The 27,612-nt window shown below is 38.2% G+C and overlaps 2 protein-coding genes across 2 annotated transcripts; one reads left to right on the forward strand and one right to left on the reverse strand.

Moving 5' to 3' along the window:
• The first annotated feature begins 5,785 nt into the window (after positions 1–5,785).
• Positions 5,786–19,243, forward strand: LOC140277536 (creatine kinase U-type, mitochondrial-like). The gene is made up of 10 exons (XM_072372601.1): positions 5,786–5,836; positions 11,973–12,165; positions 14,200–14,398; positions 14,765–14,860; positions 14,959–15,180; positions 16,965–17,050; positions 17,286–17,409; positions 18,349–18,483; positions 18,719–18,844; positions 18,926–19,243. Exons 2-10 carry the CDS (start codon positions 12,017–12,019, stop codon positions 19,040–19,042), a joined length of 1,254 nt encoding a protein of 417 aa, XP_072228702.1. The 5' UTR covers positions 5,786–5,836; positions 11,973–12,016; the 3' UTR covers positions 19,043–19,243.
• Positions 19,244–20,696: 1,453 nt separating this feature from the next.
• LOC140277273 (ubiquitin-conjugating enzyme E2 L3-like) lies at positions 20,697–26,556 on the reverse strand. Its single transcript, XM_072372237.1, has 4 exons — positions 26,452–26,556; positions 23,871–23,966; positions 21,560–21,746; positions 20,697–21,475 (listed from the first exon to the last, which is right to left on the reverse strand). Exons 1-4 carry the CDS (start codon positions 26,476–26,478, stop codon positions 21,321–21,323), a joined length of 465 nt encoding a protein of 154 aa, XP_072228338.1. The 5' UTR covers positions 26,479–26,556; the 3' UTR covers positions 20,697–21,320.
• Positions 26,557–27,612: the final 1,056 nt, after the last annotated feature.

The following is a 27,612-nucleotide window of genomic DNA, read 5'->3' on the forward strand; positions in this document are numbered from 1 at the left end:
GTAATGATCAATGTTTGTCATTGGTGTTATACTGACAAAAAAAAACAGTCAATTTTTCATTATTTGATTTTTGATTGGCAATTGAAAATGGAAAGAATGAATGAAACCCTGATTCAGGACAATTCAATTCAATTCAGGTTTATTTATATAGCGCAAAATTACAACAAATGTCATCTCAAGGCACTTAAATAATATAGTCCAATTCAAGCCAATTGGAATTCAATTAATTGTAATCATTATCCAATCAAATCCAATTAATTAATTTAAAAATAATCCAATTCATTCATATAGAGCCAATTCAAAAACAATATCCTGGCTAAGGAAACCAACAGATTGCACCGAAACTTGTCTTCAGTCCAATCTCCCGTCCTGAGCGTGCCTGAGGTGACTGTGGAAAGGAACGACTCCCTTTTAACAGGAAGAAACCTCTGGCAGAACCAGACTCAGGAAGGGTGGCCATCTGCCTCGACCAGCTGGGGTTCGAGAAGACAGAAAAGAGGGGGGAAAAAACACCATAACACCATTCAAAGGATACCTGTTGAAAAAGGGAAACACAAGTTAATAACCACAATAATGTCACATGTACATAAAATCATTTGAGAAATTAAAGAGGGGGAAAGAGAGAGCAAGTGAGTGAGGAAAGGTGTGACAGATGAGGTCCCCCAGCAGTCTAAGCCTATAGAAGCTTAACGATGTGATGTTTCACGATCACCTGAGCCATCCCTAACTATAAGCTTTATCAAAAAGAAACACACTACATTGCTGGGCAAAATATCTGAAGTTGGTGTTTGGTGAATCACTGTGTAGGGAAACACTTTGTCCGACTGCTGATGAGGCAGGGAAGGAAGATTTTCCCCTTCAGAATCAGGATCAGCGAATAGAAGACCCAGCGCTTCTTTGCAGCTAAACTTTTTAGTGGACATTGTGTGATTATTTGAAAGAAATACTCGCTAATGCTGACTATATCGCTCTGCTGCAGGTCAATGGTGTACTCGCTCGGTGAAGAACTTGTACTGATTTAACTTGCTGTTGCGCGAAAATTTTACATAGAGGGATGACGTTTTTTGCATCAGAGGTGAAGTGTGACATGTCTGCCAACCTGAGGTGGAGAGTAGGAACAAAATATGAAGTTGTTTTTGCCACAATGGGTCGTTTTATTCAGGACGCCATCTTGTCGACTTAAGTCGACCATGGCGCTTAGAGGGCCTACATTTTGATTAAACCTCTCGCTCTACTGGTATAATATTCTATAGTCTTCTTTTAGTTTGTTTTGTTATAGTTACATTATATGCAGTCTAAGTTTTAATTGTTTTTTATTTCACTTGGTTGTTGTTTTACCTTGTGATGATTTTGACGTTGTTTTTATTTATTTATCTATTTGCACATTTGTGGTCATTTATTTGAGGTAATTTGTGGTAATTTATTCTATGTAAAGTGCATTATAAATCACATTAATTACTATTATTATTACTTTTACAAAGGTTCATGGCTCCAGTGTCTATATCACTGATGATACCAGCGTTGCCCTATTTCCTGAAAATGATGGTCACTTCAGCACTGTTGACCTCATAGGAAGGGGGCATTATGAAATGCATGGAGAGAGCAACACTGTGGGGGAGCCATCCAGTGTGCCTGGACCACTGAACCCTACACGCTTCTCCTTCCGCCACCCATCCAGTACTGCTGCGGGTTCAGCTTTAACTGCAAGGCCTTCTCCAAGCACACCTGTGGCACAGACATTCCAAAGGTGACCAAATACTTTAGCACAGAGGCATCAGGCTAAATTGAGAGTGCATTTATCTATCCATCCATCTATCTGTCTATCTATATATCTAGAATGTATAATGAATTTCAAAAATATTTTCATCTTCAGGACCGTCTTCATTGCTGATCTTGTGGAAGGCAGATTGGAAACAAGCCAAACCCTGACAGTTTGATTCTCGGATGCCTTGATGACCTTGAACAAGAGGACTCGTTCATCCTTACTGATGGTCAGGGAAAACAGATTTTGGATACAGAGGGAACCAGATGTAAATTAATAAATAAAAAAGAGTATTTTTAACCCTCTGGTTTTAACAAAACTACTTTTTTACAGTTTTTTTTCTGAAAAATTGTATACTTTATGTACTACTAAATCAACTATTTTGTTTTAAGGATCAGCGTTTTGGAAGCAAAATGCAAGGAAGGTTTGTGCTGTGAAAGGACAGGCAGCAGTTACAAGGAAGCAAAAAGATGACTGACAAAATTTGACTTTGCCACAATTTTGATTCGGTCAGAATTCTGACCTTTAATCTCAGAATTCTTTTTTTTTTTTTTTTTTTTTTTTTAGCGACCCTAATCCTCTTCCGTACTTTCCAAAGAGGATAAACAACAAAGAAATATCTCAAGCACAAATAGCTTACATAATGCAATTTGCTTGAATTCTGCCTTGTTTACATTAACCGAAACAGGTAATATCAACCATTGCGTGCAGCACCTTAAACACGCGTAAACATAATGTAAACGTCACTCTGCATACCTCATTGGCCGCGTTAACTCAATGGGAGTAAGAAAGGAAACTTCAAACGTTGAGTCACATCCAAATCTCCGTAGCCTTATAAAGCAATGTCATCTAATTAACATCCCAGGTAAGGTGCCCTGTTGCTCGTGTGCTGAGGAGAGTGCGTCTGAATAATGCCTTGCCCCTCCACAACATTCGTTCCGCTATTGAATACACATCTCTCTTTGTCTGTGCATGAACTTAAAATATATTATTAACAGAAATATGATCTATTTACAATGTGAATACTTTAATTGTTGACTCAAAAGTATAAAATGAACTTAAAATGTATAACTCTCTCTGACGGCAGCTACACTCTCACCAAATCACTCATGATTTCTCTAATGAACTTAACAAATCTAGAATTTACATGAGAATATTTGTAAAATCTGTAGCAAAGACCTGTGCTCAGGTAATATTACATACTACTCAGCTTCCAACAGGGTAATTGTGTTGTGGCTGGGCCTCTCTATAAAGATTGGTTTAGTGAGTCGTTTACATTGTCCATCTAGTGCTGAGTTACTGATCATCAGCTGTAGCTTCCTCACACATCCACCATCATCAGGGTACACTTGAGTGACCTTAACCAGTTTCCATTCATTTCTTGGAACAACATCGTGTCGGACAATCACCACGTCATTGACCTTTGCATTTCTGTGTGTCTTGTGCCATTTTTGTCTCTGTTGCAGGTTCAACAGGTACTCCTTTTGTGAAGATAAAGATATTCTTTCACAAACTCTCCTGGTGGTGGCAAGATTATTGAAGACTTCGTTGTCAAAATTTAATTGGGTGTAAGAGGCTGCGGTCCAGCTGGATCACTGAGCAACTGTGCTGTTAAAGGTCTGCTGTTAATAATCGCCATGACTTCATAAAGATAAGTCTGCAAAGACGAACCGTCAAGTCTCCGAGAAGACTGATCCAGAATGGATGTCAACACACTTTTTATTGTTCTGATTTGCCTTTCCCATGCCCCACCCATATGACTTGCTGATGGAGGGTTCATGACAAACTCACAGCCGAGTTGCTTTAGGCATTCTTGGTTCATCTCCTTTACAGCTTCCATGAGTTCACGTCTTGCACCAACAAAGTTAGTGCCCTGGTCAGATCGAAGTAGTTGAACATTTCCACACAGGACAACGAAGGCATGAAAAGCACTGATGAAGGCGTCGGCCGTCATGTCATCAAAAAGCTCTATGTGCACAGCACGAGAGCACAAACAAGTAAATAGCAGGCCATACCGCTTTAGTTCTTTTATTCCCTCCTTGATGTAGAATGAACCAAAGCAGTCCATCCCAAAATACGTAAAGGGAGGAGTTGTCTTCATGTGATCACGGGGAAAGTCTGCCATTTTCTGTTCTTCAGTGGGTCTTCTGAATCTTCTACACTTGACACACTAGATGTAGGATGACACAGAATGACTACATCCAAGTATCCAGATGCCATTTGGTCGCAGTTCATTCATTGTTATACCAGGCCCCTGATGTTTCACTTGCTGATGGTAGTGTTTTATTAGCAACTTTGATATGTGACAGGTCTTTGGCAAGATTGCTGGATAGTTGATGTGGGGTTGCAAGGCAGGGTGCTCTTGTTGACCTCCAACCCTGAGAATACCATGTTCATCCAAGAAGAGGTCCAATCTGTGCAGTTTACCAGCTTTGCCTTTGGTTGTTAACTTCCCTTTGTCTTGAAGACGTTGGATTTCATCAAAGAAGGCTACTTGCTGGACTATGTCGATGATGGTAAGTTCTGCATCCTTTCTCTCTTCAAGACTTGTAGCTTCATTGTTACTTGCCGCCAACCCTTTCAACTCCTTAGCCTGACGCATAAGTCTTGCGATGGCTTTTACCAAACCCCGTCCAACTGGAGAACTTCATGAAGCGATCGATCAATGAAACATTCTGCTGTCATAGTTTGTACTTTGTGTACCACGGCCTTACGAACTTCTGGGTCTTCAACTGCAACATTTCAACATCTCCACTGGGAAGCTCATCACTCCAGAAAAAATCTGGACCAGTAAACCAGTTGGATGCAATCAGCTCCTTTGCCTTGAGACCCCTCAAAGCATGGTCAGCAGGATTTTCTTCAGAGGCCACATGTCTCCATTGACTTGGATTAGTACAGTCTTTGATGCGCTGGACACAGTTCGCAACAAATACATGGAACTGCAACTTCAATTAGTTCCCTTTAGCGAAGAACACCTGCTGCTTTTCTTGAGCTTTTTCCGTCACTGTCTTCTAGATACTATGACACAGCACTGAAGTCATCTGGGGGTCGCCAGAGGGTATCAATAAAAAAATATAAATGAAAATTAAAGAATGAGTAAATAAAAAAAATAAGACAAAACTAGGAGTACACATTCCAAAATCAACATGAGACAAAATAAGGGTCTTTTGGTGGTTTATACATGTCCCACCTCTCCTTAAGTTTCTTTAATTTCTTGAAACAGAAGAAAGTGTCCATTCTCCCTTTTTTTAAAAATAAATCAAAATGATTACAACCCTGTATAAGCTTTTTTATGGTCTTTCAAGCCATAAAAAGCTGTGTTTTTTGGTAAACCATTTTTGCACAGAGTGGTGTTTTAAAATAAATTCCATTAAAATGGAGATGAATAATGGCACCACTGTGTTTCCGTACTCTGATGAGCTGTAAGATTCATGATGAGCCACAAATTATGGCAACAATTCACATCTGTCTCCTGAAAACTTTATATGTCCATTTATTTATTATTTTCAATAGTGTCACTCTAATCTGAAGTGCTTCAGTATATGTCTTGAGGACACTTTGACATCTCGTAATGATCAGAGAATCTTGTTTCTCTGCACTTGGTGCATTTAAGTAATTTTCTCATCTGTATATTGTTTTTCTAAAACTGCAGGTCAGACTTGTACATGTAAATATCAAGCTGAAAATGGACCTTTAAACTTGATCTCTTCCATGGTTTGCATGACTGGAAGTCGTCTTGGCCTTGACTTGGTAACCAAACAGATAATTTTGTATTGTGTGGCATTACACTCTATCTTACTTTTAATTTTTATTTTGTTTTTGACAGTCATTGTATTGTTTAAGTTGTGGCTTCAAAGTACTTTGGTTAATTTTGCTGTTTAATATTTCTTCTATAAATAAATTTGACCTTGACCATGAGTGCTAAGTGCATCCATTGGTTTATAAGTGTCTGTGTTTGAATATATGATTGGGCCTTAGTTTTTAATCCCACATGTGAGGGTGGAGCCTGGCTCAGAGGGACTGAAAAGCTCTTTAACAGCAACCTTTCATCAGAAGGCAACAGCATTCTTACAGGTACTGTACCCTCTTTTCTTATTTATCTTACATAAAGCCTACATCAGCTTCTCGTAGTGCAAGTTTAAAGATAAAGGCTGTATATGTCTTGACTTTTTAAAAAGGTGTGCATGTTTTTGACAAGTACAGTTAGTGTAACAAGGTTAATCTGTAAGTGCATGTTTAAAGAATCTAAATGTTTTAGCTAAGGAAGGTGGATGGAAGCTAGAGCCAGGATGTGATGGTGATTTCATTGTGATGCATGGCTGAACAAATACAATGCAAAAAGAAATTAAAAAAGGACTTGGTAAGGATTTAAAGAAAGCAGCTGCTCTTAAAAAAAAACATCTTAAAATCTTTGATATTGTCCTTTAAATACTGTCATGTGTCCACTGGAAAGCATGAAGCTGCTGATGTCCTGTTGAGGTGTGAGATCACTCTATTTGGGGGAGGGGAGGCTGATCCCAGGTCTGTAGTGGTTTTGGTGTAATCTCGACCTTAAGACTACATGATCAACAGTGTCAGTTGGAAGAAGAGGCTCATCAAGGACTGATTTATTTAAGTATTTTTCTGATGTGCCTTCTAACTTACATGTTTCCTTCACTCTTTCACGCCGCCCTCATGAAATTCTGATCTTGTGACCCTGTTCAGAATGACATTGTGTATATGAGCCAGAAGTGGCTTTGGTCTTGGCACTAAATCTTGGCACGAACCTGCCCTCCACTGAACTATAAATAATACCACCACTGACCCAAAGAGTGCACACAAAAAATAGCCATAGAGTGATATAAATGCAGAAGATGAAACTCATGTGACAGACTGTGTGACTCCTCAGGTATCAGTTCAGTGTAAAGCTAATCAGATATCATTCACCTCTGACCTGGATTAACAGGAGTAATGATGTCCTCACAGCTTTCCTCTATATTAAGACACAGTCTCAGGACAGTGAATGGGAGACTCTTGGACCTTCCATAACAGTTTAATTAAGCTAAATAACACACTTTTAATGGACATCTGGCCTATGTTACCAACAATGATTGTTATTTAAATTTTTTCCAGAGCAGGTCTCACTTTTTCCTTAAAGCTAAGGGCAGACTGTTTTGCTTAAATGGCCATTACCAACGCATTAGTAGTCATATAAAACTGGCTACTCTATCGGTGAAGAGTGCTAAGAGGCTAAGAGCATCTGCTGCTCTAAGCTTGTTACTGTATTGAACAGTATCCTACATGTGTAACAGGATCGTCACGCCAACTGGTTTGAGTTCAGTTAAGGAATAATAAGAATAAAGAAATCATTCTTATCCAAAAACTTGGTTCTGATTGGGACCTAGAAATGACCTGTCATTAGACATTTCAATGATCATGTTTGAAAGAGGTAAAAATATTTTTTCCTATTTATATTTCAGAATTTCTAAGACAGTAAAATGGTAGAAACACATGCGATGCTAAGCTAGGCTAGTTAGCTAGTTAACTTTTAGCAGGATTTCTTTATCTGTTATTACCATTTTTTACATTATCATTTGAGATTCTTTGTGTAGTTTAATGCTATAAAATTCTAAACATTAAACTTTTTTTTAAAATCCATTTGACTATTTAATTTAGTCAGACAGATAATGCAGTACTTTAATCTGAACACAGGAATAAAAGAAAAACATGACAAACTTATGGTACGAAACGCTAACTCTCCTAGTTTAGCATTAGCAGATCAGTTTTAACTACTGTTAACTAGCCAAATAAGCTAAAATTGTAAATGTGTAAGGATTAAATTATTTATTCAACTGTCTCATTAGTTGGAATAAGTATAACATCTTCAAAATTATGGCTAAATCGCAATCACATAAATTTGTATGTGTAAAAAAAAACAAAAAAAAACGTCTATCTTCTTGTGTATGCAGAAGAGGGTAACATGAACACATAACCAGACAGATGCAAGAGTTATTGAAACTCTGTCAGTTAGCTTGTTCATTTTTTTTCACGATCATATTTTCAGATGGAAATTTAGTCTTTTTTTTTTAAAATCTTGTTGAAACAAAATGTCATGGCACTTTAGTTACAGCTTATCATTGTCAGACAGAGTTTGCTATGGCTAATTTGAGCATATTTGGTTGTTTCTTTAAAAAAAAAACTTTTTTGACTGTTGACTGTCACTTCAGAATGTAATAATTAACACAGAAAATGCAGCAGCTCAAAAATGAACAAAATAAAAGTGAAACATTATAAACTTGTGGTACAAGTAAGCTTATTCTCCCAATTTTGCATAAGTAGAGCATATATTAATAATTTAGCTGAATAGCTTTCAAATGTCTATGATTACATTTATTTAACTGTGTCATTTGTACAAATAAGTACAACGCCTGTAAAACTCTTTTCTTTCGTTTGCTTTCTCTGCTTAGGATTAAGTTTATTGGTATTCGGATTTGTTTGTAGATCTTTGCAGAGGACAGCTTTCAGTCCCTCACAGGTCGACACTGTCATGAGAGTTGGCTGTTGATCACTTTTCCTGTCAAAAATAGCAAACGCTGAACTTGTAGAGAAAATTTAGATGTTCCTCCCCCCTCAAAACATGCACATGTGGCGTTTGTTCATAAAGCCATATATGGCAAATAGTCCTGTTCAAATAATATGGGACTTCTAGTGGCCGTGAAGAACTGGTTGTGTTGTGTATAAATGATGACTCAAGTAGTTTTAATTTCTAACCATAACCAAGTAATGTTCTCTTCCAAAGCCAACCAGAAAGGAATGTTTCATTGTAACAAGGTGTGTCAACCAGGCTGCTCTCATCCACAGTTCGTATGAAAATGTATGAAAGTTATTGGGGGGTTTTTTTGCACAGATTTTTGTGCATAATCCTACGAATATCCATCAACACGACCGACCAATGTGCCTGCGCAAAGCCTGAAGTCAGGGCTGACGTGCCTTTAATTCACAGAGGAAAATAAACATTTTAAAATAGTTTCGACATAATACATTGTTGAAAGTGAAAAAAGTACTTTTTATTTTTCAGGGAATGTATATAAGCTTTAGTTTGTTAGCTATTAACCTGTAAAGTTTATTTTTGTTTTGAACGTGGTTACGATCGTGGCTACGATCGCTGTAGCTTCCGCAAACGTTACGTTAATCACCATAGGCTACTTTTTTGTTTGTTACTTTTAATTTGCTTTTGTTCCGGCTTCACTGCTGATACACGCTATAATGGAAATACACGCACGCAACAGAGAAATACTTTTTTTGGATGAACAACAGTGCACCCTGAAAGATAACTGCCCACTGACATCTTGTGCATCGAATCAGAGCGCCGAGGCGAATGGAGAGAGTCGGAATAATTATATTTACAGGAGAATGTATTCACGGACAGCTAATATATTAACAAGCAAAATAAAGATAGGTTTTATTTGTCATTCTTATGTGTCACATAAAAACAAAATTGTGTTTCACACATCCACCGTTTGGAGATCAGTGCAGTTAATGTCAGCAAAAAGTAAGGAAACATGGATAAATAAATCAAAACAGATCAAAATAGACAGGGATAAAAGAGAATAAAAATTATCATTAAATAGGTGCTCTCACAAATAAACAGCTACAGACACCACACAGTCGTAGCAGTTCTGTTTTGAGCTAAACTAGCACTGTTTGGACAGGGTGGGGCGTATAAAATGAGACCCAGGCTTGTTGCATTTACTGCAAGATCGAAATGTTAAGAAACACTGTAAGTGTACGGAAATCCCTTCATCATCTTCACATCATTGCTAATAAACAACATTTGTAAAGCTATGTTTGTAAAAGTTAAAACTGTATATCCAGATACCTATTGGCACTACAATATACTGAAGTCTTGGTCATCAAGGACCATCCTGTCAGTCTGAGGAATGGGATACAGTAGGTATAATTGGCCATATTGGGTCATTAGAAAATATAATATGAAACTCACTGTAAATTATGGGGAAAACCGGGTCTAAACTGGTCCAAATTTAAAAGTCTGACAGTGTATTAAACAGAGTCAATATTTTGAACACATGTGGCCACTGACTTCCCCTTAAAATATGTTTGAATTATTTCATCCAGATTGGTCTTAATAAGGGTCTGAGAAAGTACCCCTCAAAGGGCTTTAACTGGATATATTAAATCAATAAATAATCATTTTATTTACATTACTTGATTAATATTTAGGTTACATTATTTAAATGAATAAATAATGATTAATTTACGAAATAAATACATTTATATATATTTTTGTGTAACCATAACAACAGTCCCCTGATATAAAAGGCTGTGTAGAACCAGATTCCCTCAATCTCAGAGCTGCACCTTGAGAGACACCCAGACAGACGGAGTCAGAGACAGACCAACAGAAAACACAAAATAAAAAGAGAAAGAAAGATGAAGAAACCCCTCCTGGAACAGTAATAATCCTGCTATTTTAAATCAAAGACCCTTGGTGAGTGAAACAATAACCCGTCACAAAGTAGCTCTGTTACTAAAAAGAAAAAAAAATGTAGCTTAGTGACTGTTAAGAAAAAAGAAACGTTGGCAAGCTACCAACGGCTAATGTTAAATGTTAATGGCTACAGCATTAGCATTGTTGCCAGCTGATCCGGTTTGTAAATATGTAAATATAGATAGTGTTTTGGTGTTTTGTTTTTTTTATTCAAAATATTAGTAAGGTAAAAAAATAATATTACAACGATATTTTATCTATTATTTATGTGTGTGTGTGTGTGTGTGCTGATCGTGACCCTCCTCATCATCACCCCCACCCTCTTTTCATTGTCATCCCCTCATTCTTTATGGGCGACATTCTAATTCTTCAGTTCAGCTGGTCAGACATCACAGTCTGGTCAAACATTACAGTCTGACCAGCTGACCTTGGAGCAAAAAGTTAAGACATCATTGGAAAAGTCTTGACCTAGGGAGTAACATATGTCAGTATGAAAATTGTGGGCAGCTCCTGCTCCTCAGAATTGACCTTGAACCTGAGACAGTTTTGAAGGTTTACAGAGCAGCAACAAAATGGGCTACAGACCAGTTGGAAACAGTTTTTGGAAGCTCTTGACCTCTACGACCATCACCTGTGGGACACCTGTAGGGGCCGCCACTAAGTAGGGTCAAACCCAGAAAAAACGTGATCAAATCTGACAGATGTGCTTCCAAACCCCAAAACCTATTATTAGTTTCCTGGCCACAATTTCACTTATTAAAGGAAACACATTTGAACTACAAAACATATGGCGCTGCCTGCCACTGTGTACAGCAATTTAGTACAAATTGTAGTTTTTATATCGTGTTTCCGGTTAAGGGTCAGGGTTGCGACATAAGGGTTTAAAAAAGGTATCTGTGCATTCTTCAACTGAACAAGTATAACCCTAACATGTACGTTTATGTCGTGAGAAAAGCTATGTTATGAAAACATAAATATATGCGAATTTAGACATGATTCCTGCCACTGTTTCGCCGTCAGAAAGGGGTGTGTTCAATAGCGTAAAACAAATGGAAGCCATTTTTCACTGCAGGAAATTTTGCATGCGCACTGGTCGCTTGTGTCATTGAATAGTTGTAGGATAATGCACGAAAATCTGTACATAACTTTTCGTACGTTTCCATACAAACCTTTTCATTAGAAAACATTGGTGTCAACATGTAATAAAAGCAACCAGCAAAATGGCGTCCGTTTGCATAATGCTGGCGTTATGAAAATATATTATTTTAGCCTCAACCATGATCGTTTTCTAACCTGCCAAGTAATGTCACTTCCTAAACAGGACCAGGAAATGACAAAGGCTTTTTAGTAAAGTATTGAATGTATGTTGGTCCAAATCTCAGATTATACAAAGTCATATGGTTGAAAACGCAGCCCTTAGCTGTAAACAGCAGGACTTGAAAATGACGTCTGCTCTAATGTGAAAATTCTCAAATCAGTCATATTTCCCCTCTAATGTTGTAGTTTTTTCAGTTTTTCCAGAACATTTTGTTTAGAAGTATAAGAAGGTTATACTGACAACGTTACAAGCTTGGATCATTAAGACGATGTTGATTAAGATGATTAAGAACAGTTGGTATTAAACATGAATGAAACAGCTGCTCTGGTACAACTGTAGAATTTGTAGTCTGTTATATGCAAAGCATGGATAAAACTTTTTCTTTTCTATTTTTTCATGTCTAGTTTTTTTTCTACTGAGATACACGAGTTACCCATCTAGAAGAAAGATGGCAAGCTCTTTCAGACGTATGATCTCTGGCCGCAACACGGCTGTGCTGCTGGCCAGCTTGGGAGCAGGAACAATGGCAACCGGCTTATTGATGAGTGAGAATGGCTCTCTGGCTGCTGAGACGAGGAAGAAGCTCTACCCTCCCAGGTAAGACAGGGCAACACCAACGCCACCATGTGGAGTGCAGTGGATGGATGACCTTGATGAGTCAGTGAATGCTCTGGAATGATCTGCCTTGACGATACAGAAATTGACTACGTGCGTCACATCAGTTGCACATTTCAGAGGAGTGACGCATGTGTTTCCACAACTGAAAGGTGACATCTATGGACCCTTTCTGAACTCACTCACTAAGGGTGAAGTAGTAATACACTTTGAGGATTAGCCTGACCGTGTGGATTCAATCAGCTGACTGCAAGTGAATATCTGACAGTATAAATTAGTGCAGGGTCTCATGGTGGGTACACTGGCAACGTCCTGCAGGATTGTGACACTCAAGTTTCATCTATGTCACCTTTGACTCACTTTCTCTGGGACACTGATTTATGCCCTCACCTTTTCTCCCTGCCTTTGCTGAACTTTCACAAATGGAGGCCAAAAATTAAAAGGAAAACTTGAAACTGTTTCACAATTCCAGTCCGGTTCCTAAGATGTAACTTTTATATCCTGCTGGAAGAAGTGTCTACCGGGATACCCTCATCCATAGGGTATGAGGAATCACTAGATGGTCCTATATGAGTATGAAAAAGTCAAAAACAGGTGTTATGACCTTTACAGTCAACAGATTACAACCCTTATGAAGAGGTTGTTGGTCTCAACTACCATCATCAAAACACCAAATGGGAATATCTTTTGAAGGAAAGTTGTTCTGCCATTTCAGAGGAATTCCAGACACTTGCACGATCAATGCCGAGGCGCACTGGAGCTGTTCTGGCAGCACATGGAGATCCAACACCTCGAATATGTTACCATAAATACCATGATGATTATTTGCTGAAATACATGTGGATATACAATGTAGTTTAGTTTTTTTTTCAGTACCATGAACGTGTTTGTGAGGTAATCTTTGGACAGACTTATAACGTTATTCAGCTTTAAATACCTTAAATATGTGAATTTTTCCTCCCTGCAATGACTAAGAGGTTGTTTAATTTTTTATTCTGGTCTTTTAGGAAATCGTGTTTTGTAACGTCGTGTTCAGAGTTATTCATTTGCAGAGGCTTTTATCCAAAGCGACTTTCACTCATATCCCAGATAGGTAGGTAGGGTAAGGGGGAGTTTGACTAAGGACCCATACTGGAGTGGTAAGACTGGTAATACACCAATCTTACCACTACACTATCCAGTCCCATTGGGTCCCATTCCCTCTTCAGTGTTTCCAGGTGTGTTTAAAAAGTCTAAATGGCTTTTTTCTGTTGCTACTCAAACGTCTTGTAAGAAATAAACATGTATTTTTTATATGAACTTTATACTGGAATATAATTTAGGGCTGCTCTTGTTTTCATAAGGGAGGTTTTTCTCTAACTTCAAGAGAAGTTTTGATGCAATCTGTTGGTTTCTTCTTTTTAAAGAAACGGCATTGCGTGAATTGGACTAATTTGAATTTGAATTTATTTGATTTGACTGGATTAGGAGTTGGTTTGAATTGAGCTGTATCTTTGAAATGCCTTCTGATATGAATAGAGGATAGCATACCCTACAGCATGTTGGTATTTAAGCCTGTTATCTCTCTTTTCTAGTGTGAAATCCTCTAAAAGTGATTAAAAATATTATCTGTTTGAATTTAAAATAATATCATGACTAATTCACTGTCACTAATGTGACATCTTACATAATTCTTCTTCCTCCTTCCCCAATCTTTGACTGACTTCTAGCATCCCTTATGGTGCACCGCCCCCAGGTGGCCAAATTAACGACTGCAGCTTTAAATCACTCAGATCATGCATGACCTGATCCTTGCCTAACACTGAACTCCCGAAACTAAATAGTGGACTGAAAATATTAAAGTGACTATTTCTGACTTGTTAAAATCAATCAATTGATGACAGGCTTTATGATCTGCATTATTTTCTGGTAGTTTTACTTTCAAAGACCAAATTAAAATATCACTGGAGTGCCTTTTATAATTTAAAAGGGAAAGATAAACTCTCCAACTTCTTTTCAACTCTTCCTCTCTTGTAGTTCTGACTTTCCCGACCTGAGGAAACACAACAACTGCATGGCCAAAGTCCTGACTCCAGCTATTTACGCCAAACTGAGGGACAAGTTGACCCCCAACAACTGGACTCTGGACCAGTGCATCCAAACCGGAGTCGACAACCCAGGCCATCCTTTTATTAAGACTGTGGGCTGCGTGGCCGGTGACGAGGAGAGCTATGAGGTATCACAAGTCAAAGCCCATTTGTTAATAATAAGTCAAATAGAAATGGTGATGACCACCATTTCCATCTTCTATGGACTCACAAACTGTCTTCAGATCATCAACGTTTTTCAAAATGTAGAATCCTAATTTATTTCACCAAAAATAATGTCTACTACACATTATCCTCCACATTCAACATCTTGATTGTACGGTAATAAACCAAATATTTTCCATTCGTCTGTAAATCAATACAAGAAAAATCTTGCCCACTCAAACTGAAACAGTTTTACTTGCCTGCACTGCTTGTGTGGATATTGATGGAGTTATAGTTGGTTGTATTACCAGTTGTTGATTTTCCAACCCTTGACTTCTTTTTGTCTCCAGGTGTTTGCTGAGCTCTTTGACCCTGTCATTAAAGACAGGCACAATGGCTATAACCCCAGAACCATGAAACATCCCACTGACCTGGATGCCTCCAAGGTTACACCACTGCTCTCATCACCTGTCTTACTACCTTCTGTTCTTACACCAGTCAGACAATATATAAACTATTACTTCTCTCCTCTGTGTGCCTGTAGATAACTCATGGGATGTTTGATGAGAATTATGTTCTGTCATCCCGTGTCCGGACCGGACGCAGTATTCGTGGGCTGAGCCTCCCCCCAGCCTGTACAAGGGCTGAACGTCGTGAGGTGGAACGGGTCACAGTGACGGCCCTGGCCGGCCTCAAGGGGGACCTGGCTGGACGCTACTACAGCCTGGGAGAGATGACGGATAAGGAGCAGCAGCAGCTCATTGATGTGAGTTGCTGATGGCCTGGAGACACAACAAGGCCTCACTTTCTGTCTGTTATTCCCTACTATTTTCGGAAAAACTTGACAAATACATTTTGGTCTAAATTATACATTTAGTGAGTTAGGTCATGGGTAGTTCTCTACCTTTTATAAACCCTTACCTTTTACAAACTACTCTGCACATTATGTTTATATTTTTATGAATTGTGAAGATAAAGCTGACTTTAATATACTGATCATAGCAGAGAAACACCAGAGCTATCTATGTATAAAGCATTTTACTTGCAATTGCTTATTTAGCTAAGTTAGGCTCACTAGCTTTTAGCTGCACTTGTTCATGAATACATTTTCCACAACAACTGGACCTATATGTATCATGAAAAGCAGTTATAAACATGTTAAATAAATGAAAATATATACTTGTAAATTAAGTTCAGAAGTAAATTTAGGTAAATTGGCTAAAGTTAATATCACCACTTTTGTAAGCTAGCCAGTTGCTGAATGGACAAACTGTTCATTTTTACTTAAATGCATTTTGTGGCATATCAATAGATCTATTGATTGACTGATAATAAGATTTAGAGATAACCCAATCGTTTGAAATTATTAACTTCAGGGCTAGTTTGCTAGTTAGCTTTTAACAGTGCTAAACTGGCAGTTTTATGTTTCCATCATGATTACATTTAGCTGCTGCATGACAGCAACATATTGAGTAAGTTGTTAAGGTTTTCTTTTAAATATAATAAACAGGAAAAATGTTAAATCAGCTGTAGTAATTGTAGTAATTAACTGCACACGTTTGTTAAACACTTTCCCAAAACAACTAGGCCAATGTGTACCATGAAAATTAGTTATAATCGTGTTAAATAAATTCAAATTGATGTTTGTAAATGAGATACACAGGTAAATTAAAGTTAATACTGCTACTTTAGCGAGCAAGCTAGGAAGAAGTAACTGCGGTTATTGAATGAACAAAATATTCATTTTTACTTTTAATTTGATTCAATATATGATTTATAGATAAATAAATAAATTGAAGTTATGAACTTCAGTGTCATCAAAGGCTCCCAGAGGCAGCAGTTAGCCATTCTGCTAAGCCAGGCTAGTTAGCTTTTAATAGCACTAAACTGGCAGTTTTATGTCTCCATCATGATTACATTTAGCTGTGCGATTTACGTTATATAAAAAGACAGCAACATATTAAGTTAAATGATAGTTTTTATTCAAAAAATGAGAAACGGGAATAATATTAAATTAACTGAAATAAATAGGCTAATTTTGTTGACAAGCAAGAGATAGTCACTGCAGTTTTTGTTTGAATGAAATCATAATTATTTTTGAAACAATGAAATGTACTTTTGTGGCACAGTTACATATTTATGTGAAGGTATAATAAAACTTAATCAACATTTATGTTATGATTCAAATGTAAATTAAATCTAATAAAATTTCATCAGAAGTTGCAGTGGCTGCAGGTAGTCCAGGTCCCAGTTTTGACCTTTCTGCTCTGATTATTTCACGCTGCCTCACATTAAGGATCACTTCCTCTTCGACAAGCCAGTTTCTCCATTACTCACTTCAGCTTTCATGGCCCGAGACTGGCCTGATGCCAGGGGGATCTGGTAAGGCCAATGCCATTTGGTTCAATCCCAACCCAGAGAAAGAATATTTATCCCTTCATGTTCACACCATCCTATCAGTCTGTGAATTCTTCTTTCTCCAAACTATAGATAACTCCCTGTTCACCTTTGTTTTCTCCTTCAACCTCCCTTTACCCTCCCCACCTGTAGGACCACTTCCTGTTTGACAAGCCTGTCTCTCCACTATTGACATGTGCATTTATGGCCAGAGACTGGCCCGACGCCAGGGGCATCTGGTATGGTTTATTCAGCTCTCTGCATGTCTGCCGCTTTGTTACCACTCTTAAGTTACTATTTTACATGTTTGTAGCAGCAAAAACTGCTTTCTAGCAGTTTTTGAACCGCATGTTCAAATAAATTCTGTGCAGATTAGCAGCATGGACATCGAAGTGATCAAGTCACCAGTGGTGATGAAAGCTGACTTTTATTAGGGGAGCTTGTTATTGAGTTTCTGCAGCTGGTTCTCCTCAGGCACAACAACGAGAAGACTTTCCTGATCTGGGTGAATGAGGAAGACCACACCAGAGTCATCTCCATGGAGAAGGGCGGCAACATGAAGCGAGTGTTTGAGAGATTCTGCAGAGGACTAAAACAGGTATGTTGGAGTCTGTGAAAAAATTGTAATGCAGAAGTTTTCCATTTTTAAGGATGTATGGTGAAAATGTTGCTCAGTTGTTCTTGTTCACCACTCTTGTTGGCCCTTAAGTAGAAAACAGACAAAAAAGAGAAAATTTCACAAAATACAATAATTAATTTTTACAAAATTGCAGGGACATCAGCAGCTGTTTGTGACTGGACAAAACCTATGTCCATTGCAAATGGTTAATCTATTCATTTGTTTCTGGTGTTTGCCACTCTAATTAGTTCCCTTCTGCTAAGAACACCTGCTGCTTTGAGCTGTTTCTTCTAGATACTACAACACAGCACTGAAGTGGTCTTCTGATTTTCAGCTTATGATTCAATAGTTCAGCAGAGGCAGAAAAACAGCCATTTTAATGAGAGCCAGACCACATTAGACTAGGTCATGCTACTTTAGACCTGACCATATATAGATTAAATTCATCTCACAGATGGTATTAAGTCTTTACACAATTTATAGTTCCTTAAAGGCATTAAGTTAAAATGAAGTGGTTTTTCACCTGAACCTGGGCCAAAATGCTCTATATACCCCCCAAAAAAGCAATGATTATGGCCCCCTTTTTTTGCATTTTCACAAATAGTTTGATTGTTTCACTAATCATAAAGTTCATTTTGATGAGTTTTTAGTGTCTGTGGGATCATCAAGTGCAGATGTGGACCAGTCTAAGTATTGAGATTTTTAAAAAATATTTTTTCATAACCTAGAGCTGGTCTAAGCTGCTCTAGATCCTCAAACTGTTCTCTCTGCCTTTTCCTTTATAATCAAACATTATAAAACAAATCTACAACTATTGCACTAAATAGTCAAACTCAGTCCCTGCTTCTTGGATAAAAAAGATCAGATGTCTCTTCCATATGTGTTGTTTATTTTAATTCATAACTGGTTAATTCTTAGGTGGAGCATCTGATCCAGGAGAGAGGCTGGGAGTTCATGTGGAACGAACGCCTAGGCTACATCCTCACATGTCCCTCCAACCTGGGCACCGGTCTCAGGGCAGGCGTCCACGTACGCCTGCCAAATCTCAGCAAGGTGACTCACCTTCAGAAACACAGAAAATGTAGTTTTTCATAAAGCTTCAAGTATCAGTTAATGGAGTTATACATTTTTAAAATGGTCAACACTAAAATATCAACAAGAAGAAGCACTGTGTGTGAATCTATATCATTCCTCTGTGACAGTGAGCTCCATTTTTCTTCTTTTGACTCAGTTCCACTCCACTTACTTTGAAATATGTTTTTATTGTCTTACATGGCAAATATTGCAGGACGCACGTTTCTCCTCAATGCTCAACAACTTGCAGCTGCAGAAGCGAGGCACAGGCGGAGTCGACACGGCGGCTACCGGAGACACCTTTGACATTTCCAACAGCGACCGTCTGGGAAAATCTGAGGTGAGGAACAACCAGATGTCAGCGTTCGGCCCAGTCTGAGCCTGAACTCTGCTGCTGAAATGACCTTTGGTGTGTGTTCAGGTGGAGCTGGTTCAGCTGCTGATCGACGGGGTCAACTATCTGATCGAATGCGAGAAGAAGCTGGAGAAGGGCCAGGACTTCAAAGTCCCAGCTCCAGTCGTACAGTTCAGGAAGTGAAATCCGGACTGATGATTGTTAGCAGGAGGTCAGCGATCGGTTTGATGCTCCCTCCCACACCGAGCCTGACTGAGAACCGCAGTGCGCTGCCCGGCCACCACCACAGAGCAGGTTGATGCAACTCAGAGTGTAAATCTTCAGGGTAAAGTGATGTACTGTTAGTGTACTGTTACTACCTCAACTTAACTGTTACCCTGACTTTAATAAATAACCAATATTAAACATGTTGACTCTTTGGTGTTATTTTCTTTGTCACTTTTAATGAATCTGAAACAAAGAAGTGTAAAAAAGACTTCCTCACTGCTTTTCATACCTGGGATATTTTCATTTTCAAGGAATTTAAATTTATTGGCTGTATTTACTTCGGTTCATCCATTTTTTCTTTTTTTTGTGTCAATGTTACATCACTAGAACAGTTCAGAAACAGACCAGGGGACATTAATGAAAAGATATTTGAAAATTAAAGAATAAATAAACAAAAAAGACAAAACTAGGAGTACATGTTCCAAAAACAACATGAGACATAGGAAGGGTGTTTTGGTGGTTTATACATGTTCCACCTCTCCTTAAGTTTCTTTAATTTATTAAAGCCTAAAAGAAAACTTGAATCTTTCCATAATAAAAGCATCTGTTGGAGCATCTGATTTGAGCCTTTTCTTTGAAATTGTTTTCGAGCTGCAATGTTCAATGTCCTAAATAAGTATTCTGTGCCAGGGATACCCACATCAGGCAATCGAGGGCTGCGGTCCTGCAGGTTTTAGATGATCCCCTGCTTCAACACAGCTGTCCGACACCCACGTTTTCAGTTCTCCTTTTTCCTGCAACCCTTCCAAAGAACCATACTTGTTCAGTCTTTCACCAATTGTACTGTCATGAACTTTAACCTTTAACATGCTAACTGAGGCCTGTAGAGTCTGAGATGTAGCGCTCTTGGCTTTTTGACCTTGGGGTGAACTTGCTGGGACGTCCACTCCTGGGAAGATTGATAGCTGTCCTGAATGTTTTCCACTTGTGAATAATCTTTCTCTCTGTAGAATGATGGACTCCAGATAGTTTGGAAATGGCTTCATAACCCTTCCCAGACTGATGGGCAGCAACAGTTGCTTCTCTAAGATCATTGCTGATGTCTTTCCTCCTTGGCATTGTGTTAACACACACCTGAATGCTCCAGAGCTGCAAACTGACTAAACTTCTGCTTTTATAGAGGTGCTCACACTTACTGAAGATAAATTAATAAGTGTATTGATCAGCAGCAGCTGCTACTTACTCTCTTAATTCCTGTGGAAGCAGTAAAGGTTCACTTACTTTTTCAGACACTGCTTCTTCATTTTGCCTCTGTTTTAAGTAAATAATGACTCGGTGTAGTATGTCATGAGTTGTTTATTTGAGTTTATAATCTTAAGACCTGTTCTGATATGTAAAACCTTGAAATTATAGAGGAACTATATATATATATATATATATATAACCACTTAATGCTTTGTGTATTTCACTCTCACTATGGAAATATTTCCCTTACCAGTAGTTGATAAAAACCAGAAACACTTTTTAAAATAAAATTGCAAAGCATGTGGAAAAACTAGTTCAAACATTCTGTTGTATCAGTGTAAATGTTAAAGTTCACCGACAGTACGCACTGTGGGAGGAGGCCAAAAGAAGTGGAATAATTTTAATTAAAAGGAATAGATTTATCTCAAAATACAAAAAAAAGTTTGTTCAAATGAATGTTGCATTTTGATTCATTAGGGTTTACATGTGGGTTCATCAGCAACAAACTTTAATTGTACTGAACAGGTGGCTTGACAGAGAACAGTGTGTCATGAAGGCGAAAGCAAAAGGGAGAAACAGCATCACTTGCTGCTAACGTTTCAAACAAAGCTTAAAAATCTGTAAACAGGTCTGCGTAAGCTAATGATTAATCTGAGATAACATTCAACATTTAAGTAAGCAGAACAGCACTTTCTATTATTTGATTAGACTTTCCAGGATGCCACCTATGACAATCTTCTTATTTTTTTTCTAAAAAGAAATCAGTAGAAAGAAGTCAAAAACAACCAAAAGGTGACACCTAGAGGCCAGAGCCTGCCTATTCACCAAAAAGTCCTGCTTTTTTTGGTAAAGTGAAACAGAAAGCCTCTATTAAGGATTGTTTTGGATAGTGCTAAATAACGCAGGTACATGAGAAAAGGGTATCTCTGTGAAGAAGAACGGAGTCAGGCTGGATTCTCTGAACAGGAAACAGAAAAGAGAGCCAAACAGGCATATAAGTGTCGAGCTGTCAGTCCACAGGTCGCTTTTCACTGTGTTTCTTTGTGAACTCCTCTGCATTTTTCATGAATTTTGCGCGGTCTTTAGTGTATTCCTCCGCCAGGTCCGCCCTCAGCGGGTGCTCCGGCTGAGGGATGTTCACCAGAGCGATGAGACACTGAATCACTGCGGGACAAAACACGCCATTGGTTAAAAATGCACAAAACATCCCCACTGGAATGCTGACTCATTACCTTCCCCTGCACTCACCTTGGCAGGTTCTTGTGGCGGGCTTCCAGTTTTCCACGCTGATGATGGGCAGGCACACCTGGCCCTTCTCATCGATGTTGGGATGGTAGATCTTTGTCTTGAAGGTGATCTTGGGGGGCTTGAAGGGGTACTCCGCAGGAAAGATTATCTCGATCCGAAAGGCTCCTTTGTCATATGGAGCGCAGTCCTTGAAGCGAACGACAACAATTATGCAGCGATATTGATTAGAGAATGAACTACATTTCCATGGCTGCTGGCTTCTTTTCTCATCTTTAATCATTCACTTAGCTTTTCAGTCTGATAGTATTACAGACTGTGATTGGTCAACAAACTCCACCCGTTTTACACGAACGAGTTGGAAAACCTGGTTTATCTGAGTGAGATGATAACCAGCATCGTGGTGGTGCTTAGCTGTAAAGACTGATCACCTAAAGAAGTGTTTCCCAACCCTGGTCTTCAATGCACACTGCCCGCATGTTTACCTGCTCCAACGCACCTGATTCAAATAAATGGGTGAGCTCTTGAAACTCTGCAGAAGGCTGATGAAGACCCATTCATTTGAAACAAGTGCGTTGGAGCAGGTAAAAATGGAAAACATGCAGGGCAGTGTGCCTTGAGGACTAGGACTGGGACTGGGAAACACTGACTTAAAGATACCTGTTGAACCAGCTTCATAATGCAGAGGTCAGGTCTTTTTAAAGGTGACATATTCAGTAAAAATCCTTCTTTCTGTTCCAGGCAGCATATATTAGGGTGTAAAACTACCAGTAGCCCCAGAGGATATAAGAGCCAAGTGGATAAACTATATTTGAGGGTTCCAGCAGAATTAGCTAAAGTATGTGCAGCAACCACTTTTCATCCCACTGTTTAACAACTTGGTCCAGTTCAACGCTGCTGGACTGAAGAAACTGAGCCACAAAGAGGGATCAGTTCCAACTCTCAGAGCCTGAACTTCAGAGCAGGGAAATGGAAGTATCTGAGAAATAATTCTTTATGGTTTATTTGTTGATTTATTTTTTCCTTTAGCAGTAGCTAACGCTAACAGCTTAGCTAATGAAGAGGACATACACCAACTTCTTATTGCTGTTACTTTCTGAAAGAAGAACATTATTGTTCCCACATTACTTTGTTAACTGAATCTTTCTAGTTGAACGGTTACATTCTGTTACTCAGACAACCTGCAGCTGTGTGGATAAGGTGTGTTTTCAACACAACACTGGTCCTCTCCTCACTCTCGTTGCTACTTTGGACGCCGCGTAATGCTCTCTGTGCGATAACATTACATTACCTGCATGTTTCTGATGAAGATGTAGGTCTCCAAGTACAATTATTTAATTAGGTTAATATATACAAAATGTTTAAACGCAGTAATTAACGGTACACATGCATTACCACCACTTACGCTGTGTACATCTCCGGCTTGGTCCATTACTGTTGATGAGAAAGCATTGTTCACTAACATCTGCTGCTAACTTACAGCTACACTGCTAAACTATTTCCCTCTGGGATCAATGGAGTAACTATCTATATCTATCTATAGAGCTGGAGTAGCCGCTGACCTCACCAAAAGGGTGGGGTTAAGAACATGCAAAGTCTCCACCCTGAAAACAGGAGTCAGAGAAGAGCCACTGTGCTTAAACCAACAGGTATTTTGAAGAAAACCTGTCTGGAACATCTAAATACGACCTCAGAAAATTGTGAAAAACGTGTTAAAAAGTGCACAACAGAACACCTTTAAAGGACAATTTGAGGTTTTACTTAACTTCTTTTTGTCCTTCTGCCAGGTAAAGACTTTAAATTTAGCTTATTTTTTTCCAGTTATCAGGTAAAATTAGGTTACCCCCTCAGTGTCACTTTATCTCGTTTGACCCACCCTGAAGTGCTCCATTAAAGCGATAAACTTTAAACATTAAAGTGATAAACTTTAAGGGATAAATGGGTCGTTGTTGGTAGTTTTATTTTGCATTGAGGTTCCCTCTAAGCTGGAATGTTACACCTGCTTCCTGAATGGGTCAGACGCCCTCTGGGAAAGTTCCTCCTTTGTGAAGGTGACTGAGAAAGATCTAAGTGTTTGTAGTGTTTGGATGTGGAAATGTCAGATATTACAGCCATGATTCAAGGACAGTAACTTCACAGCTTTACGGAGGATCCAAAAATGCAATTTAACCTTGAGGTGGATCAGTCATAAACCTTCTCCGTGTTTACTAATCATCAATCAGTAAAGAATAAAGTGGTTTAAACCAATTTAAAGCTTTTTCAGGGTAAACAGAAGCAGAAACGTGGACGTTAAGGGTTGAAGTTCAGTACTCACTGGAACAATGAGTCCTTGCCAGGTCAAAATATTCGTTTCATCCACTTGAATGTTGCGGAAATGCTTCATCCCAGACTTGCGAATATCATCAAGTTCCTGAAATGAAACACAGAGGACATTTAAATTTAAACAGAAACAAGAGTCAAACGTGTGGTGAATATTTTACAGGAGCTGTGTAACGTGATGTTGAAATCAGATGGTTAACAGTTAAATCTTCTTCTCCACAGGAAGTCAAATCTACTCTAGTCACTAAATGTGTTTCTTCTTCTACGATTTTCACAGGAATACCGTGGGGCTGTTTCAGTTAGCCACTAATAAGATATATGTGTTTTTATACCCTGAGAGTCGCTTCTTTTCTGTGTTCTACGATTAAATCGGCACCTGAAAAGGCAGCTTAAAGATGTCTTATATATTGCTCATTCATCTAAACCTTTATTTAACCAGGAATAAAAAATCTTGAGATAAAAAATCTCTTTTCCAACAATATGCAAATGTTCTCCACTTTAAGTAGTAAGTAGAACCACAAAAGTGGTGGAAACAAGTTTCTTGAGAGATGACATTTGATTCTAAAGAAAAACTCAGTTTTAACTTCAAGTTTTTCACCGGTTGTTGGGTATGAGGTGTGAAGGACAGGGAATCATCAATTTGGATTCTTAGGTACCTCTGTTGGGATAATAACTCCATCTCATTGTCCTGAGGTGACAACAGGCAGAAGATTCAGCAAGTTTTAACTCACACAAAATAGAACGGCTCATTATTTTTAAAAAATAACAAGTTTGAGCCTTTTTGGGATTTTCTGCAATCCACACAGACTCAAATATATACTTCTAAATCTGTGGTGCTGAAGGTCGACGTTTCACAGTTAAACCGGTTGATAGAAGAGTTTGAATTTTAGAGTGAGAGACAGATAAATGCTCAAATTCATCAGCAACATCATAGTAAATCATTATTTATGTTTTCTTGTTTAGAAGCTACAACTACGTTTATTGTTTTTGTCTGAAATTTTGTCTAGTGTAGATTCCCCAATCAACAGAAAGAAAATTAACTGCTGATTTCATCTCACACATTTACTGACTGTTGAAGACTGAAGTCTGGTTAACAGATAAATCCTGCTAAAGTCAGTTTCCTGGAATCTTTTCTACTTCACTGTAAACTGGATATTTGGGGGAATTCAGATACAAGTTCTGAGAGTTAATGGTGGGGGAATTCCTGCCCCAATGTCAGAGGCAGTAAATCAAAACCAAATGTATACAGATGAAAGTGAAAGCAGCCTGTAAACTCACGAAAGATATCTTTTATCTGTACTCTGATTTAAATGAGGAACTTCTGGACTGAACAGCATGAATGGGAAGTTAAAACTGGCTTAATATCCTGCAGCTTCCATTCAAAAACATATAATTTCTTTATAAAAACATCTTGTAAAAACACTTGTAAGAGAGACTTGCTGTTTTTTCATGATTCTAATCAACTCTATCCTCTTGAACTTTCTTTTGTACCAAACATAAGGCTGTAAAAACAGGGCGCCTGCCGGCTTACGGTCTTAATTTAATTATTTGGCGTAGCAGATTCTTTCTATTTTATATCACTCTTCCCATACAGAGGTTATGAATATATATATATGTAAAAAATATAAAATATATATAAAAAAATCATGTGACTGTTACAAGAATGAATATAAAAAAGCATCTCATCAACATGATTAATCAACTTGAACAGGTAAATCTTTGTTATATTCAAACTGAATTAATATGCAATAACATTTCTCAGAAATGACGAATTCACTGTTTTCAGCACACTTCATGTTTCAGTTTCATTTTAAGTCACCAACAAGCTTTGAAGCCACAAGACATTCTTTATGTCTTTGTTTTTGCTACATTTTTCCTGAATTAACTTTAGAAAAACATTTACTAATAAGCTCTAACATGGCTGCTCTACTTATTCTTCATTATTAACTGATTGGGGTTGTTTTGCACGTAGCCTGCACTTCCAGATTGTGTTTAAATTAATTTAAAAAGCTGATTTTTTGCCACCTATTCTGGTGACATAAGTAATTAACAGTGCAATCGGCTCCCTGATCAATAACGTTTACACTGACGTCACTGAGGTATAATGAGATAATTAGGCTGAACACGACTGAACCTGGAGGTTCTGTCTCTGTGACTCGGCTGATCGGTTCATTAATGTAGATAGTGATCATCAGTCTAACAGTTTGCGGCTCAGCTGAGGTGTGACGTCACGCCACAGCCCCGGTCTCCATGTTTGCTGCTCAGCTGAGCGTCTTCACTCGGAAACGGCGGCTAAACCGACCCCGTGGTTTCCCCCAACTCGGTCTAGAAGCACCGACATGCTGCTGACCGCCGTCACAAAGTGCTGAATCATGGCCTACCGGCCTCCCTAACCGCCTCCCTGTCCGTCTCCGTCTGCCGGACGTCATTATCCTTTCATTTTGTCGCACACCTGAACAACAAACTCGGCATTTCTTCCCCCTCGTTGAGTTTGTAGCTATGCACTTGAAGCCGAAACTAATTGTTTAAATCCTCTGGAGGTGTTAAAATTCAGTAAATATATCATTTTCTTTTACCTTGCCCAATCTCCTGGTCGAAGTCATTGTGGTGCCGATTTAGTCGTCTTCTTCCTGTTTCTTTCCGCGACTCCCTTCTCGACTTCTTTTGGGTTTGATTCAAAGCGGCTGGAAGGTGGAGTCCTAACTCAGTACCGCCCCCTGCCGGAGGGAGGGCCACTGTGTCCCGTGTGCGAAACTACAAGAGCAAAACTAGTATCGAAAATAAAATAAAACAGAAACACAGTATTTAAAAACACAACTAAACATGAAGACAGGAGAAGAAAACATGAAGGAACAAAACATTTCAGAAAACATAACAAAGTGCACTTCAAGAACATAACAAAAACGAAAAAAATACTCTAACAAAAAGGAAAAATAGATACTGTATACATATACCTCGAGAGACATCTATCTCTATAAATATAGAGATAGATTCCTTTATATATCTATGTATATCTATGTATATAACTATGTAACTTTGAGCTCATGTAGGGTTTTTCTGTACCTTTTTTTGGTCATTTTAAGTCCCTAAAGGTGAATTTAATCCCATTTCTTTCTCATATTGATAATATTCTGTTTTTATTTTTTTTGTCATTTTGCGCAGTAAATAAGTAATTTTGTGGTTGTTCTGCACCTGATATAGTTTTTTTTATCTTTTTGTGGTGATTTTGAACCTCTTTGTGTCTTTTTGTTGATGATCTATATGTTTGAGACCATTTTCTGTCTATTTTTGGTCAATTTCTTATTTTTTTCATTTTCAACCTTTGTCTGGCAGTTTTTTTCATGTATTTGTCTTTCATCTATGCCTCTTTTTTGCTTTTGTGTTCTTAGGAAGCTTATTAAGTTTTTCTTGCAACTTTTGTGGTTATTTCTCAAATGATTTAGGGCTTTGTTATAACTTTAATTTAAGTTTTCATGTCTTTTAATGGTCAGTTTCAGCTTCACATAAAGGAACTTAATTCAGTTTTCTTTCTTATATTGATTATTTTGTGATCGTTTGTTATAGTTTTGTGTGGTTATGCTGTATATAGTGTAGTTTTTAATATTTATTTTTAGTTTGTTGATGATTTGTATGTTTGTGGTTAATTTGCCTGCTCTTTTGGTTATTTTGCTTATTGTTGAGGCCTTTTTAAACGTCTTTCTGGCAGTTTTTAAATGTTTTGTAGTTAATCTTGTAGT

The sequence above is a fragment of the Leuresthes tenuis genome, unplaced genomic scaffold (assembly GCF_036924035.1).
Source record: "Leuresthes tenuis unplaced genomic scaffold, fLeuTen1.0.hap1 SCAF_19, whole genome shotgun sequence".
Lineage (NCBI taxonomy): Eukaryota > Metazoa > Chordata > Actinopteri > Atheriniformes > Atherinopsidae > Leuresthes > Leuresthes tenuis.